At 41.7% G+C, this 16,676-nt stretch overlaps 1 protein-coding gene across 2 annotated transcripts in view; it reads right to left on the bottom strand.

The window, feature by feature from the left end:
* The window catches only part of fip1l1a (FIP1 like 1a (S. cerevisiae)), a 93,985-nt gene that overhangs the window by 70,909 nt on the left and 6,400 nt on the right, over positions 1-16,676 (bottom strand). For both annotated transcript variants that reach the window (XM_068035335.1, XM_068035346.1), the window contains exons 3-5: positions 15,625-15,688; positions 6,109-6,218; positions 4,536-4,594 (exon numbers count right to left, since the gene is read on the bottom strand). In XM_068035335.1, coding sequence (XP_067891436.1) covers positions 4,536-4,594; positions 6,109-6,218; positions 15,625-15,688 — 233 coding nt within the window. The remainder of the gene's footprint in view (positions 1-4,535; positions 4,595-6,108; positions 6,219-15,624; positions 15,689-16,676) is intronic.

Consider the following 16,676-nt stretch of genomic DNA (forward strand, 5'->3'; position numbering starts at 1 on the left):
GATAGACTGAATAATTACAGGCCAGTTAGTCCAACCACGGTAGTGGGAAAATTATTGGAGTTAATTCTGAAAGACAGGATAAACTGTCACTTAGAAAAGCATGGATTTATCAAAGATAGTCAGCATGGATTTGTTAAGGGAAGGTCATGTCTGACTAACTTGACTGAATTTTTTGAAGAAGTAATGAGGATTGATTAGGGTAGTGCAGTTGATGTGGTCTACATGGATTTTAGCAAAGCTTTTGACAAGGTCCCACATGGCAGACTGGTTTTTAAAAAAAAAAGGCCATGGGATCGCTGGATACAAAATTAGCTCAGTAGCAGGAAACAAAGGGCAATTGCTCACCGGTGTTTTAACAACTGGAAGGCTATTTCCAGTGCGGTTCTGCAGGGCTCAGTGTTAGGTCCCCTGCTTTTTGTGCTATAAATTAACAGTTTGAACGTAAATGTAGGGGGAATGATCAAAAAGTTTGCGGAGGACACAAAAATTGGCCGCATAGTTGATAGCTGTAGACTGCAGGAAGTTATCGATGAACTGGTCAGGTGGGCATAAAAGTGGCAAAAGGAATTTAACCAAGAGAAGTATGAAGTGATGTATTTAGGGAGGTCAAACAAGGGAAATGAATACACAATAAATAGGAAGATACTGAGAGGCGTACAGGAGGTGAGGGACCTTGGAGTGAATGTCCACAGATCCCTGAAGGCAGCAGGATAGGTCGACAAGGTGGTTAAGAAGGCATATGGAATCCTTTCCTTTGTTAGCCGAGGTACAGAATATAAGAGCAGGGAGGTTATGCTGGAACTGTATAACTGATTGGTTAGGTCACAACTCGAGTACTGCGTGCAGTTCTGGTCACCTTAGAATCATAGAAAGTTTAAGGCACAGAAATAGGCCACTTGGTCCATCGTGTCTGTACTGGCCGAAAAACAATCCACCCACATTAATCCCACCTTCCAGCATTTGGCCCATAGCCCTGCAGATTAGAGCACTTGAGGTGCATATCCAGACTTCTTTCGAATGAGTTGAGGGTTTCTGCTTCCACTACCCTTTCAGGCAGCAAGTTCCAGACCCCCACCACACTCTGGGTGAAAAAACTTTTCCACATTTCCTCTCTAATCTTTCTACCAATCACTTTAAATCTATGCCTCCTAGTCAATGGCCTCTCTGCTAAGGTACAAACCTTATTACAGAAAGGATGTAACTGCACTAGAGAGAGGAGAGAGGACAGAGGATATTGCCAGGACTGGAAAATTGCAGCTATGAGGAAAGACTGGTTAGGCTGGGGTCGCACTCCTTGGAATAGATAAGGCTTCGGGGAGATTTGATTGAGGTGCACAAAATTGCGAGGGCCCAGATAGAGTAGATGGGAAGGCCTATTTACCTTAGCAGAGGGGTCAGTGACTAGAGGGCATAGATTTAAACTGGTTGGTCGAAGGATTAGAGGGGAAAATGAGGAAAAGGTTTTGCACCCAGAGGGTGGTGAGGGCCTGGATCTCACTGTCTGAAAGGGTGGGAGAAGCAGAAATCCTCATTTAAAATAGTGCCCAGATGTGTGCCTGAAGTGCCGTAACCTGCAGGGCTATGGACCAAATGCTGGCAAGTGGGATTAGGCTGGGTGGCTCTTGTTTTTCCCCGACCAGCACAGATGGGCCAAGTGGCTTCTTTCTGCGTCGTAAACTTTCTATCATGACAAAATGTCATCCTCCACCTGTTACGACCAGGTGAGAAAGGGGTCTAGGGTTCCCTCTCAGCCTTCACCTGGTCTTACCTGAACTGGGTTTAATTTTAAACACAGTGTTCTTAGCTCCCCTTTGGGGAATCCTTGTTTACTAACTTCCAATTATAACATAAAGAAACCAGCACAAACAGGTTTTCTTAGGTTTAAAGAAGGTTGAAATTTATTAAACTTAAACTCTAATTCAGTTAACGCCTACGGGTACACAACACGACCACTCTAGCATGCATACGCGATACACACATGCAGATAGAGACAGAAAAGAGAAAAAAATAAAGTGAAAAAAAAGTTTGAGACAAAAACCCTCTTCAGAGATTGTTATGGTTCTTCGAGCTCCCTGCAGAGTCCTTGATTGTAGGTAGATCTTGCTCTGCATTGGGGCCCAGTATTCTCCTTAAACCCCGTTCACTGTAGGAGACCTTTCTCTCTTGGGGTTCATGTGTCTTCAGTGGATTTGGAGTTCCATAAGAAAGACAGAAGCAGATAGGAGAGATCTTCTCAGTCCAGGGGCAAACAGATACTCTCCATTCAAACTGTTTGTACAATTCAGAAAAACACAGGTTGCCAAGCAGGTTAGTCATGTGACTAGCTAGTCTGACCATGTCTGTTTGTGGATTCTCTGGTCTTAGCCGACCCTGAAATGTCTCTAAATCCTGATGCATAACTTTGGTCTTCTTGACGTTGATTGTCAGTCCAAACTCCTTACAGGCCCTGGAGAACCGATCTACAAGCTGTTGCAAGTGAACTTCAGCATGAGATGGCGAGTGTGAACCAACAGCAAACTAGCCACAAATACAAAGTTCTGCGTGTACCACGCTCGTGTTCACAGCACCCTCCTTTGCAGCCTTATATAAGCCAAGAAAAGCAGCTGAACAGCTTCCACCTCCTCTGCCTCAGATGAATATTGGGCATTTCCTGGCAGGACAGAGTGCCAAATATGAAAGTATACCAGTGTGCAGGGATCCCCAGCATGGGTGCTCTCGAGTCTGCAGTGACTCTGTTGGCCAGGTCATGTCAGCCAAATGGATGACGGCAGGATCCCCAAAGACATGCTTCATGGCGAGCTTGCAATCGGCATGGAGACCAACAGATGTCTGCAAGTGAGAACTCAAGTTGACCAGGATTGGAGCAAGTGAAATCCTTGCTGCTGACTGGAGTGAATGGAGACAAGGAGTCAGGAAGAGCGCGGAAAAAGCAGAGGACAAAAGAAATGATAAGATGGCAGAAAAGAGAGCCCGGTGGAAGGAAAAAACATCAATCGACCTCATTCATCTGTGCCAGCTGCGGAAGGGTTTGTCACTCATGAGTGGGCCTCTATAGCCACAACAGGCAATGTTCAATCCAGAAGTGATATACACCCTGGGCGCAGTCCATCGTCTCCAGAGACATACAGCTGCCATCACCTGTCAAAAGGAACTACTCAGCTCTTTTTTCAAAAGGAGGTGAACACACCAACAATAGGGAGATGGTGGCGTAGTGGTAATGTCACTGAACTAGTACCAGGCCCAGGCCAATGCCCTAGGGACATAGGTTCAAATCCTACCATGGCAACTAGTGGAATTTAATTTCAATTAATTAATAAAAATCCAGAATTGAAAGCTAGTCTCAATAATGGTGCCATGAAACGATCATCGATTATCATAAAAACCCATCTGGTTCACTCATGTCCTTTAGGGAAGGAAATCTGCTGTCCTTACCTGGTCTGGCCTACATGTGACTCCAGACCACAGCAATATGGTTAGCTCTCAACTGCCCCTCTGAAACGGCCTAGTAAGCCACTCAGTTGTCAAGGGCAATTAGGGATGGGCAACAAATACTGGCCTTGCTGGCGACATCCACATCCCATGAAATAATTTTTTTAAAATGGCAGAAGCAGAGTTATAAGTGACTTCAGTCAGGATAGGTACACAAGGCTTTGAGATATTTACTATGATTTGACAGATTCTACCAGTGTAATAACAGAGTACTGAGAAAGGCTGGAGAATATAGTAGTTGCTCACCTTGCACCAACAACTACTTCCTATTTTGTATAATTCAAAAAGTTGATCTCTGGGTCACGAGCTGACCATATGCAATATTTACAGTCATAGTCCATCATTGTTAGCACAGAAAATGGGAGCCAATTTGAATAATGCACAAAATTAATCTTGTATCCCAACTGGCATTGAACACAAAGCCAATTTACTCTCCACAAAACAATTCACAAACAGATACTGACAAAGATGGCAGTTGAGGGCTCCTTGTTATGTAGAGACCTGAATGGCAACTGTGATCCAGGGAATGGAAAATATACAATTACACCAACATGTAGAAGATTTTCTGTCCCTGAAACCTTAGATGAAAAAACATTTTGTTGAAGATATTCTTAAATATACTGACGATCTCAATGGTTTTCTGTTTCTGGTTATTTTGACCTCAACATCCCAAAACACTAATTATGCTTACCGGGCTATATATACTGCAAGTTGCTGTTTTACAAACACCACACTGCAATGCTAATGAAATCAACAAAAGGAAACTCTTACATCAGGATATACCAGTTCAACAGCTAAAGTAATCAGTTTCAATATAAAATTCCCAGAGTTCAAATGTGCAATATAGCATTGATTTCTGAATAAGCCACCACAGTCCTGAAAAATGGCCAAGTGAGGCTATGTACTTCTTGACTGGGTGGTAAAGACAGGAAAGAATGAGGATTTTTGCCAAGCCACTCTCAAGCAATGCTTAGGTTATGCAGTTGCTCATTCTCTTGGCTGCAAGTGGCAAGTAGCTCAGACAGAAAGTAGGTAAAATTTCTTACCTGATCCACAAAGTCTTCCTGAGGACTTGATATTGAGATTTACAGGTGTTACTCCATAACTATTGGACAGAAAATAGAGTTCAATTAAGACAAAAGGTCTGTTTCACTGTACTAGAGATCACATGCTCATTTAATGCTCCACTTGAATTTTGTCAAATCAAATATTTAGTTTCACATTTTACAACACATTTAACATTCATATAAATGGACATTAAAAGTTCCTGTTTATGAGTTTTGATATAAAGTTTGCAATGAAAGTTACACACACAGGACCACAATTATTTGCAGCCTTCCTGAGCTTGTTTCCAAGTAAACACCAGCTGTGGTAGCCTTACAGCACATCAATAAGTACTTATTTGTAGAATAGGCCACTCTGTTAGAACTTTGGCTTACCAAGTGAGGTGAAAGGATTTTGGCAGTTCCTTCTGGAACTGGATATGAGCCTAAATGACAAATCTGGCCTGAAAAGTTGCCATTGGTTGTAAAATTTGAATTTGAAAGATGGCATAAAAACACATTTTGACCACTATTTTGGCGATCAATGTAACCATGAATTCTAACTTAGACACAAGGCTGGGAGCACGGCTGTTAATGCGATTGCAGTGCTAGTTACATTCAAAGTTCCTCCAATAACGAAGCAGCCCATGCTAGGCTACAGCAGGACTTGGATAAGATCTCGGCTAGGGGTGACAAGTGGCAAATAACTCTCATACCACAAGTGCGAGACAATGACATCTCAAATGAGAGAAAACCAAGCCACCTGTTCTTGACCTTCACCACTGCCAAGTTCACCACCAACATTCAGGAGATCCACTTAAGCTTAACTAGACCAGTTATATCAACAGCATGGCGAGAGGCTCATTTCCTGACCCTTCAAAACCTATCCTTCATCTACAAGATTCAAGTTAGGATTGTGATGGAATAGTCACCACTCATCTGGATGGACACAAATGCTCAACATCATCCAGGAGAGAAAGGTTTGCTGAGACAGGTGCCACTGGCAATTGACTCGATATCCACCACTTACATGATGCACTGCAGCAGCTCAACAAACTTAATTACAGTTTCTCCCTCCCTTGCAACTTCTGCGCACAAAAGGACAAGAGCAACTTAGTTGGAACACCAGCATCTCAACCATCATTTCCACGTCATACATCATGACTTGGAAAACAAGCGCAGTTCCTTCATGATCGTTGGGTCATTATCGTAGAATTTCCAACCAAGCACCACCACAAAGGGTGCAGCAGCTCAAGAAGAAAGCCCATCACCACCATCTTCTTTCGGCAACTAGGGATGGGCAACAAATTCTGTCGCCCACATCTCAAGAACAAATATTCTAGTCACCATCTCAATTAAGTTGAAAACGCTGAAGGGCAAGAGTGTAAGCAATACCCATTTTATACAAGAAAATTTTTAGAAATTGCACTTGCAGCTCCTGCTCAGAATAATGCAATTGTGAACAGAACAAATCCTGGCACGGCCACCCAATGCAAACCAGAACTGCATTACTCACCTCAAGGAACACAGACAGTGGAATATTTACACACATACAGGAACAAATGTGGGAACTTACGTGTACTGTGGTGCTCCAGTTTTAATGTCACCAATGGTTACTTGAACATCATCATCATCATCATCATCACTATCGCTGTCACTTTCATCCTCCCCTTCGGCTGCAGGATTCTAAACACCAAGAACACAATTGCATTTAAAACTAAACTGAATGCCAAATTCGGTATTTTCAAACCTTGAACCTTCCCCTCTCCTACTGCAAACATATGCTGGAAGTAGAAAAATATATATCTCATCAAAACATACAAAGCACAAATCTTTCCTTTCTTGGGTTTTATTAGTTTCAAGACATCAGCCACCCAAATGTTTACTGGGCAACTGTAGCAATTCTACAGATCCACTTGTACAATACCGAACAATTCAAAAGGAATAAGGGTTCCCTAAGCTGATGACATCTATTTTATGCATGGAATTGAACAATGAAGATTTTTACGTTACACAGAATTTCCTATCAGACGTTTTTTTTAAAAAACACAATAGGCTGAATTTTACCAGCCCCTCGACGCTGAGAGTCGTGGTGGGGAGGCCCGTAAAATGCTAGCCGGTGCAGCCCACCACGACCCACGACGCCGAGAAGGCCCCGTTGGATATTAGCAGCAGCGGCGAGGCCTCATTGCCCCCCACCTGCCGCCAACTGGCGGGGCCTTCAAATAATAGTTAAATGAACATTAATGAAATTCAAATTAACTTCCCTGCTGACGGCAGCTGTCACACGCCGATTTTACGGCCAACGTAAAACCAGGGGGGGGGGGGAAATAAAATTATCAGGGTGGGGAAAACTTATCCGATTGGCTGTGGTGATGGTGGGAAGGGGTTAAAGGTCAGAGATACTGAAGTTCAGGGGTGGTGCAGTTCAGAATTTCCAAAAGTGTATTTTTGGGGGGATAGAACTGTGTGTGTTTAGGACTCAGTGGGGGGGGGGGGGGGGAGAAGAAAGAGAAGAAAAGATGGGGGATTCAATGTTAAATTAAAGGTTTATTAATGTTCTTAAGCTCATCGGCACCTTTAAATATTTAAATACATCCTGAAGGGCTTGAAGCCCTTCAAAGATGTCGCCGGACGCCATTGCCGGGGACACGGCAGCCGCCCCATCTATGTCATCGGGGGTGGCCGCTCCACCCCCTCATTTAAATCAGCCCCGCGAGTAATATCACAGGGGCTGCACAGCAGCACCTCTGTAAAATTCAGCCCACTAACAAAGTACATGCCCAATCTGGGATATTTCAAGGGTCAACCAATAATACTTGTTTCCTAATAAAAATTAACAACTTATTTCGTATTAAACTAGCTACTATGGACAAGCTGCAGTAGTATATACAAATTTAAGCCAGTTTTTTTTTATAATAAAGAGCTCAACAAAAATCAACCTATTTTAGACTTCAGTCTGAAAATCCAATCCTAGCACCTGGTAGTACAATATTGCTTTTCACATTTAAGAACTTTAGACTAAATTCAGCCCAAGTTAATGGAATCACTGCTGCTATAGGAATTTTAGATGAATGAGTTTCTGAAGTCTCAAACTAACTTCTAGAAGGCAAGAGTTAAACATCACAAACTGCAGACAATTTGCCAATCTACCTTAGAGAGACCACAGAGATAGCTGGTCTACATAATTCACACAACTTGCCTTTAATGTAGTAAAACATCACAAGAATACAAGAACACAAGAAATAGGAGCAGAAGTAGACCATATGGCCCACTAAGTCTGCTCCGCCATTCAATACTATCATGGCTGATCTTGGGCTTCAATTCCACTTTCCTATCCACTCCCCATATCCCTTGATTCCCTGCGAGACCAAAAATCTATCTATCCCAGCCTTAAATGTATTCAATGATGGAGCATCCACAACCCTCTGGGGTAGAGAATTCCAAAGATTCGCAAACCTTAGAGTGAAGTAATTTCTCATCTCAGTCCTGAATGATTGACTCCTTATCTTGAGACTGGGTCCCCATGTTCAAGATTCCCTGACCAGTGGGAACAATCTCTCAGCTTCTACCCGATCAAGCCCTTTCAGAATCTTGTATGGCTCAATTAGATCGCCTCTCATTCTTCTAAACTCCAGAGAATATAGGCCCAATTTACGCAGCCTCTCATCGTAGGACAACTTCCTCATCCCAGGGATCAATTTAGTAAATCTTCACTGCACTGCCTCCAGTGCAAGTATATCCTTTCTTAAATGTGGAGACCAAAACTGCATACAGTATTCCAGGTGCAGTCTCACCAAAGTTCTGTACAATTTCAGTAAGACTTCTTCATTCCTGTACTCCAATCTCCTTGCAATAAAGGCCAACATGTCATTTGCATTCCAAATAGCCTGCTGCACCTGCATGTTAACTTTGTGTGTTCCTTGTACGAGTACCCCCAAGTCTCTCTGAACATCAATTTCACCAGTTTCACAACTTTTAAAAAATATTCGGTTTTATTTTTACGACCAAAGTGAACAACTTCACACTTCCCTACATTATACTCCATTTGCCATCTTGTTGCCCACTCACTTAACCTGTCTATATCTCTTTGCTTCACAAAGTGTTTCAGAGGTTTTATCAAACAAACCTCGACACTCAGCCACGTAAGCAGATATTTTGCCAGGTGACCAAAGGTTTGGTCAAAGAAGTAGGTTTTAAGGAGTGCCTTAAAGGAAAAAGAGGTAGAGAAGTGGAGAGGCAAATAGAAGGAATTCCAGAGCTAAGGGCTAAGGCAGCTGAACAATTAAAATCGGAGAGTACAAAAGGCTAGAATTGGAGAAGCGCAGAAATCTCGAAGGACTGTTGGAGGTTACAGAGATAGGGAGCAGCCAGATCAGGGATTTGAAAACAAGGATGAGCATTTTAAAATGGAGACTTTGCTTAACCGGGAGCCAGGGTAGGTCAGCGAGCACAGGGGGTGATGGGTGCAGGTATTTGGTGCAGGTCAGGACATGGGCAGCAGAGTTTTGGATTACCTCAAGTTTACAAAGTATAGAACATGGGAGAACAGCCAGCAGTGTGTTAGAATAGTAAAGTTAGGAGGTGGCAAAGGCATGGATGAGGGTTTCAGCAGCAGAAGTGCTGGGACAGAAACGGAAAACATAAATACCAACATACGAATTCGCAGCAGGAGTAAGCCACTCGACCCTGCTCCGCCATTCAATAGGTTCATGGCTGAACTGACTACTCCACATTTCCACCTACCCCCGATAACTTTCCACCCCCTTGCTTATCAAGAATCTATCTACCTATGCCTTAAAAATATTCAAAGACTCAGCTTCCACCGACTTTTGAGGAGGAGAATTCCAAAGACTCACGACCCTCAGAGAAAAAACTTCTCCTCATCTCTGTCTTAAATGGACGACCCCTTATTTTTAAACAGTGACTCCTAGTTCTAGATTCTCCCACAAGGGGAAACATCCTTTCCACATCCATCCGGTCAGGACCCCTCAGAATCTTATACGTTTCAATCAAGTCGCATCTTACTCTTCTAAACTTCAGCGGACACAAGCCTAGCCTGTCCAATGTTTCCTTGTAAGACAGCCCGCCCATTCAAGGCATTAGTCGAGTAAACCTTCTCTGTACTACCTCCAAAGCATTTACATCCTTTCTTAAATAAGGAGACTAGTACTGTACACAGTACTCCAGATGTGGTCTCACCAATGCCCTGTATAGCTGAAGCATAACCTCCCTACTTTTGTATTCAATTCCCCTTGCAACAAACAATAATATTCTATTAACTTTCCTAATTACGTGCTGTACCTGTGTACTAACCTTTCGTGATTCATACACTAGGACACCTGGATCCCTCTGCATCTCAGAGCTCAGCAATCTCTCACCATTTAGATAATATGCTTCATTTGCATTCTTCCTGCCAAAGTGGATAATTTCACACTTTCCCACATTATACTCCATTTGCCAGATCTTTGCCCACTCACTTAACCTATCTATATCCCTTTGTAGCCCCCTTATGTCCTCTTCACAACCTGCTTTCCTACATATCTTTGTGTCATCAGCAAATTTAGCAACCATACCTTTGGTCTCTTCATCTAAGTCATTTATATGTTCTTTGGCCTCCTTGTCTCGAGAGACAATGGGTAAGCGCCTAGAGGTGGTAAGTGGTTTGTGAAGCTTGTGAAGTCATTTATATAAATTGTAAAAAGTTGAGGCTCCAGCACTGATCCCTCTGGCACACCACTCGTTACATCTTGCCAACCAGAAAATGACCCATTTATTCCTTCTGTTTCCTGTTAGCTAGCCAATCTTCTATCCATGCCAATATGTACTGCCTACACCATGAGCTTTTATTTTCTGCAATAACCTTTGATGTGACACCTTATCAAATGCCTTCTGGAAATCTAAGTACAATACATTCACGGGATCCCCTTTATCCAGAGCACATGTTACTCCCTCAAAGAACTCCAATAAATTGGTTAAACAAGATTTCCCTTTCACAAAAACCATGTTGACTCTGCCCGATTACCTTGAATTTTTCGTAGTGCCCTGCTAGAACATCTTTACTAATAGCTTCTTACATTTTTCTTGAGAGATATTAAGCTAACTGGCCTGCAGTTTCCTGCTTTCTGTCTCCCTCCCTTTTTGAATAAAGGAGTTACATTCGCTATTTTCCAATCTAACGGAACCTTCCCCGAATCGAGGGAATTTTGGAAAATTAAAACGAACGCATCAACTATCTCACTAGCCACTTCTTTTAACACCGTAGGATAAAGTCCATCAGGACCCGGGGACTTGTCAGCCTGTAGCTCCAACAATTTGTTCGGTACCATTTCCCTGGTGATTGTAATTATCTTGACTTCCTCCCTCCCTTCCATTTCCTGACTTACAGCTAATACTGGGATGTTACTTGTATCCTCTATAGTGAAGACCGATGCAAAATATCTATTCAATTCATCTGCCATCTCCTTATTATCCATTAGTAATTCCCCAGATTCACTTTCTATAGGACCAACGCTCACTTTGTTAATTCTTACCTTTTTTAAATATCTATAGAAACTCTTAATATCTGTCTTTAGCTAGCTTTCTCTCGTACTCTAATTTTACCTTCCTTATCAATCTTTTAATCATTCTTTGCTGTTCTTTATATTCTGTCCAATCTTCTGACCTGCCTCCCATCTTTGCACAATAATAGTATCAAACTTAAAGAAAAAGCCTCTTTTTCTAACATTGTTTTAGTTAACCACGAATGGCGGGTCCACCTTTGGAATTTTTCTCTCATTGAAATGTATCTATTGTGTATTCTGAAATATCCCCTTAAATGTCTGCCACTGCATCTCTATTGACCTATCCCTTAACCTAATTTGCCAGTTCACTTTAGCTAGGTCTTCTTTCATGTCTTCATAATTGCCCTTATTTAAGTTTAAAATACTAATCTTGATCCCATTCTTCTCTCCCTCAAGCTGAATGTAAAATTCAATCATATTATGATCGCTGCTACCTAGGGACGCCTTAACTAGGAGGTCATTAATTAATCCTATCTCGTTGCACAATACCAGATCTAGTATAGCCTGCTCTCTGGTTGGCTCCAGAATGTATTGTTCCAATAAATTATTCAGAAAACATTCGATGTACTCCTCATCTAAGCTACCTCTGCCCATCTGATTGTGCCAGTCTATATATAGGTTAAAATTCCCCATAATTATTGCTGCGCCTTTCTGATAAGCTGCTATTATTTCTTCCTTTACACCCCGTCCTACCGTGTGGTTCTTAGGTGGCCTGTACACCACTCCAAGTGACTTCTTGCCTTTATCATTTCTCATCTCTACTCAAACTGCTTCTACATCCTGGTTTCCTGAACTTAGATCATCCCTCGTTAACTAACAGAGCTACCCTTCACCTTTTCCTAGCTTCTTGTCCTTCCTAAATGCCATGTACCCTTCAATATTCAGGGCCCAATCTGTTATCCTGCAGCCATGTCTCAGTAATGGCCATCAGATTGTACTTATTTATTTCTACTTGCACTCTCAGTTCATCTGTTTTGCTTTGAATGCTACGTGCATTCAGATACAGAGCCTTTAGTTTAGTTTTGTCCTTTTATTATTGTAACTTCTAGCCTTATCTGATTTAATCTTTGATTTGTACGCTCTGTCCCTTCCTGTCTCGGTCTGTTCATCATTTCCCATATTAATACCTTTCTCTCTTGCCTTGTCTCTACTCCTGGACTTACCATATCTTCACAAATTTGATCCCTTGCCTCTACTATTCATTTTAAAACCCTCTTGACTTCCCTAGTTATGCAGCTCCCTAGAACACCGGCCCCAGCATGGTTCAGGTGTAGATCATCCCAACAGTACAGCCACTACTTTCCCCAGTACTGGTGCCAGTGCCCCACAAACCAGAATCCACTTCTACCACACCAGTCTTTGAGACAGGCAATGTTACGGAAGTGGAAATAGGCGGTCTTAGAGATGGTACAAATCTGTGGTCAGAAGCTCATCTGGGGATCAAATATGACACCAAGGTTGTAAACAGAATGGTTTAATCTCAGACTATTGCCAGAGAGAAGGATAGATTCGGTAGCTGGGGAACAGAGTTTGCAGCAGGGACAGAAAACAATGTTAGAGAAATTTCCAAGCCTATTTGTGAAAAAGACACTGAGACTAGGATGCTTTGGTGGAGATTGTTTATTGCTTGCCACAGAGCTTACTTCTGCACTCCTAACAACAGCCACAGCCAGTGCTGGCTGGCTGGCAATATACACATTGAATACAATTAACTAATTAACACTCAACACCTGTTCACCCTATTATCTTGAACGACCAGGTATTTATCATCCATTAACAGAATTTCAGACCCTAACAAACAATGGCTTCAGTCTTCCCAATATTTAATTGAAGGAGATTTCTGCTCATCCAATTCTGCATGTCTGATTAGCAGGCTGATAATTTAGCAACAATGAAGGAGTCGAGAGAGAGAGAGATGGTGGTTAGGTAGAGCTGGCTGTCGTCAGCATACACATGAAACGAACACTGTACTTTCAGATGTTACCAAGGGGCAGCATGTAGATTAGCATTTAAGTTTTATGGAGTGTCTTAAAGCAGGAAAGGGAGGTAAACTGGCAGGGAGATTTAGGGAGGTAATTCCAGAACTTCAGGCCTACACAGCTGAAGAACTAGGAGGGGACCAAGGACAGAACTTTGGGGGATACAAGAGTTAAGTGTTCAGGAATGGGAAGAGAAGTCATTGATGGCAATGCTCTGACTACAATTAAATAGATAAGAATAGATCCAGGCGAATGCAGTCCTAGCCAGCTGGATGACAGTGGAGAGACATTGGAAGAGGATGGTGTGATCACCTGTGTCAAAGGCTGCAGACAGGTCGAGAAGGACGAAGACGGATAGACTGACTTTGTCAGTCACGGCGGATGTTATCTGTCACATTGATAAAAGTCATTTTGGTACTGTGGCAGAGGCAGAAGCCCGAGTAGAGGAATTCAAACTTGGGAGTTCTGAGAAAAATGTGCATGAAAAAGACAACACAACTTCAGGGGCTGACTTAAAAACCAAATAATCCACAATTTTGTAGCGATACAGATGCTACGAGGTTATCTTCCGAGTGTATGCCTCTCTTCTGCTAGACAGGAACAGCCAGGCCAAATGCAATCTGCACACAACATTGTCTGTATTCTAGCTTTTTCGGCCATTTGAGAAAGCCTCGCTAGTTTACAAAGAAGTTATTTTTCAGTCAACATATTTTGTTCACTGTAAATGGTCATGCCTCAGTCGTTTCCATAAAAAGTTTTTTTGTATTTAATAAAGCTAACTAGTTTACTGTAGAAAGTTCCAGAGGCTCCACAATACGGTGAGGCTCCATACAGTGGATGTTCAATCAGAAATTTGTGGCTGCTTTGCCTGTAATTTCCCTTCTGTTATCAACAGCAGGAAAACTGCAGACAATGCATCTGCAGTTTTCTAATAAGCTTTCCACAGCATGCAAGGCCCTGCTCAGAACATGAGGCCTTGGAAAGTAACACCCACAATAGCTGTGCAGAATTCAATGTATGCACTCCAAGGAAAGGCATGTACTCAACATAAAATGCGTATCCACACTACTGTTTCATTCAAACAATTCCTGAGTTCTACAAATACTGGATATTTGTGATTTCATTATCTCTTCGATGATGACCAAGTTAACCCTAAATAAAACTAATGTTGGTTCAAATTGTAAGCTACTTATTCCTCAGCAAAGTGAAATGTATAAAGTAGACAGGAATAGAGTCACCCGACTGAATTGATACAACTTGGCTCCACACAATGACTAAACAAACAGAAATGTCATCTGACTTTGGTGGGTTCCCTTACCTAAATAATTGCTTTGCTTCTGGTTCTATAGTCCCAGGGCAGAACGTCCTCTCCTTGTAACCTTCAAAATCAACTACACCTCTGCTGTACCTTTCCCCTAACCTAACATGGCAATGACCCCTGCTGAACTCAAAGCAGCAAGTGTGAACGGTTATAAAAATAAGAAATGCTGGAACCACTCAGCAGGTCTGGCAGCATCTGTGGAAAGAGAAGCAAAGTTAACTTTTCGGGTCAGTGACCCTTCTTCGGAACTGACAAATATTAAAAATGTTACAGGTTATAAGCAAGTGAGGTGGGGGTGGGGCAAGAGATAACAAAGGAAAAGGTGTAGATTGGAAAAGGCCACATAGCTGACCAATAGGTCATGGAGCAAAGGCAAACAATATGTTAATGGTGTATTGAAAGACAAAGCATTAGTACAGAAAAGGTGTTAACGGACTGAATATTGAACAGCAGCAAGTGCAAACATGAAAAAAAAACAGTGGGTAAGCAAACTGAACAAACTAAGATGAAATGAAAAAATGCAAAAAAAAAGATTGTAAAAAATGTAAAAAAAGAACGTAAAAAAAAAATAACTAAAAATGAAAGTAAAATGGGGGGCTGTCATGCTCTGTAATTATTGAACTCAATGTTCAGTCCGGCAGGCTGTAGTGTGCCTAATCAGTAGATGAGATGCTGTTCCTCGAGCTTGCGTTGATGTTCACTGGAACACTGCAGCAATCCCAGGACAGACATTCTTGAAACCTAGTACATTGTGCCAACACTGCTGCCTTGTGAATTTAACCCGTTAAGTCAGCTTTAACTTAAAATACATCTTTAATTAACTCATATCTCAATGCTGCCCACAGAAAAATAGCCAAAAATCCAGAAAACACAACATTAATCTTAGCCATGTTAAACAGGGAGGAATTGAATGAAAGGCAAAAAAAAGGCAACAAGATTCCCACCGAAATGTTATGTCCCTTGCAGCAGCCAGCTAACAGCAGAAATGGCAGTGGCCTGAACCAGACCAATCATCCTGGCCTCTCTTCTACAGCGACTTTTAATAACAGGCTAGGGACTTTACGCCCACCAACCCATCCTTATTTTGTATATAAATAGAACACCCACCTAACTGCCACATGCCTCAATTTTTTCTTCCTCCAAAAGACACACAATTGTTCCTTGAACTCAATAATACTGTTTACTGCGATAGTCTTAGCCACAAAAATAAAAGTCAACTGAAAACTTACCACTCTCATCACTCCATTACCCCGAGTTTCTTCTACAGCAGCAGCTGGAGCAGGTGCATCGATACTAAAGAGAGCAATAAACTTAGTATTCCAAGATACATGTTTCACAAGAAAGAACAGTCTTTAAGATTCAACAAATACAAAAGCAGACAGGAAATGATACAAATGTTCAAACATGAAAACTGCATACATGGGTAACTGGTTTCAAAATGTAACACTTTTGGTACAAATATTGAGAATTGGCAAAATAGTTCTGAATTGAAGGTGTCAGATTACATACTTCTGGAATAGCCTTCCTCATTTTTTGAAGAAACATATGCAGGGGTGAGCATGGGGGCCAAAGACCAAAAGGTTTGAAAATTAGTGGTCAAAAGCAAAAAACGTCTGTTCTTCTGGACCAGAAATCATGCAATTATAGCACTGTTAAGGATCTGTAACAAATGCAAATGCTTCCAGGCCAGTTTAAATGTGTTGAAACATTAGTTTTCCTTTTGTTTACCTTCTACTACCATCAAGACAGTGGATCAATGCATTTATATAATATCACCAAAGTGACTTCAACATTCCAGCATTTAATAGTTAGTACATCATATAATTGTGAAGGATGAAGTAAACCAGAACTGACAGTTCCGATTTTTTTTTTTAAAGCCTGCTGTAAAACCACGAAGCTGCCGCAAAGCACAGAACCAGCAGTTCCTACTTGCAGCACTGACAATTCAGATTTTTTTTTTTTTAAAGCAGGTCTTTTGGGTCTGAAGCTCGAAAACTGCAGGGGTGTCCAACTTTTTCATGCGAAGGGCCACATGACAATTTTTGTCCTACATAGGGGGCCGGATAAAGGCATTAAAAATGTATTTTACAATTAATCAAAACAACAGAAAAATGTGCATTGTTGTGAACGTTTAAAAGACTAATTTATTAACTTACTTGCTCGTCACTTAGTTGAACATTGATCTAGGAAGACACCTGGCATTGTTTTTGCTTGCACAAGTAATCAATGTCTGCTCGCACACTTGATGTAGCGATGCAGAGCATTCCGGGTAGAAGTCCAT

This window comes from Heterodontus francisci, chromosome 1 (assembly GCF_036365525.1).
Source record: "Heterodontus francisci isolate sHetFra1 chromosome 1, sHetFra1.hap1, whole genome shotgun sequence".
Classification (NCBI taxonomy): Eukaryota; Metazoa; Chordata; class Chondrichthyes; order Heterodontiformes; family Heterodontidae; genus Heterodontus; species Heterodontus francisci.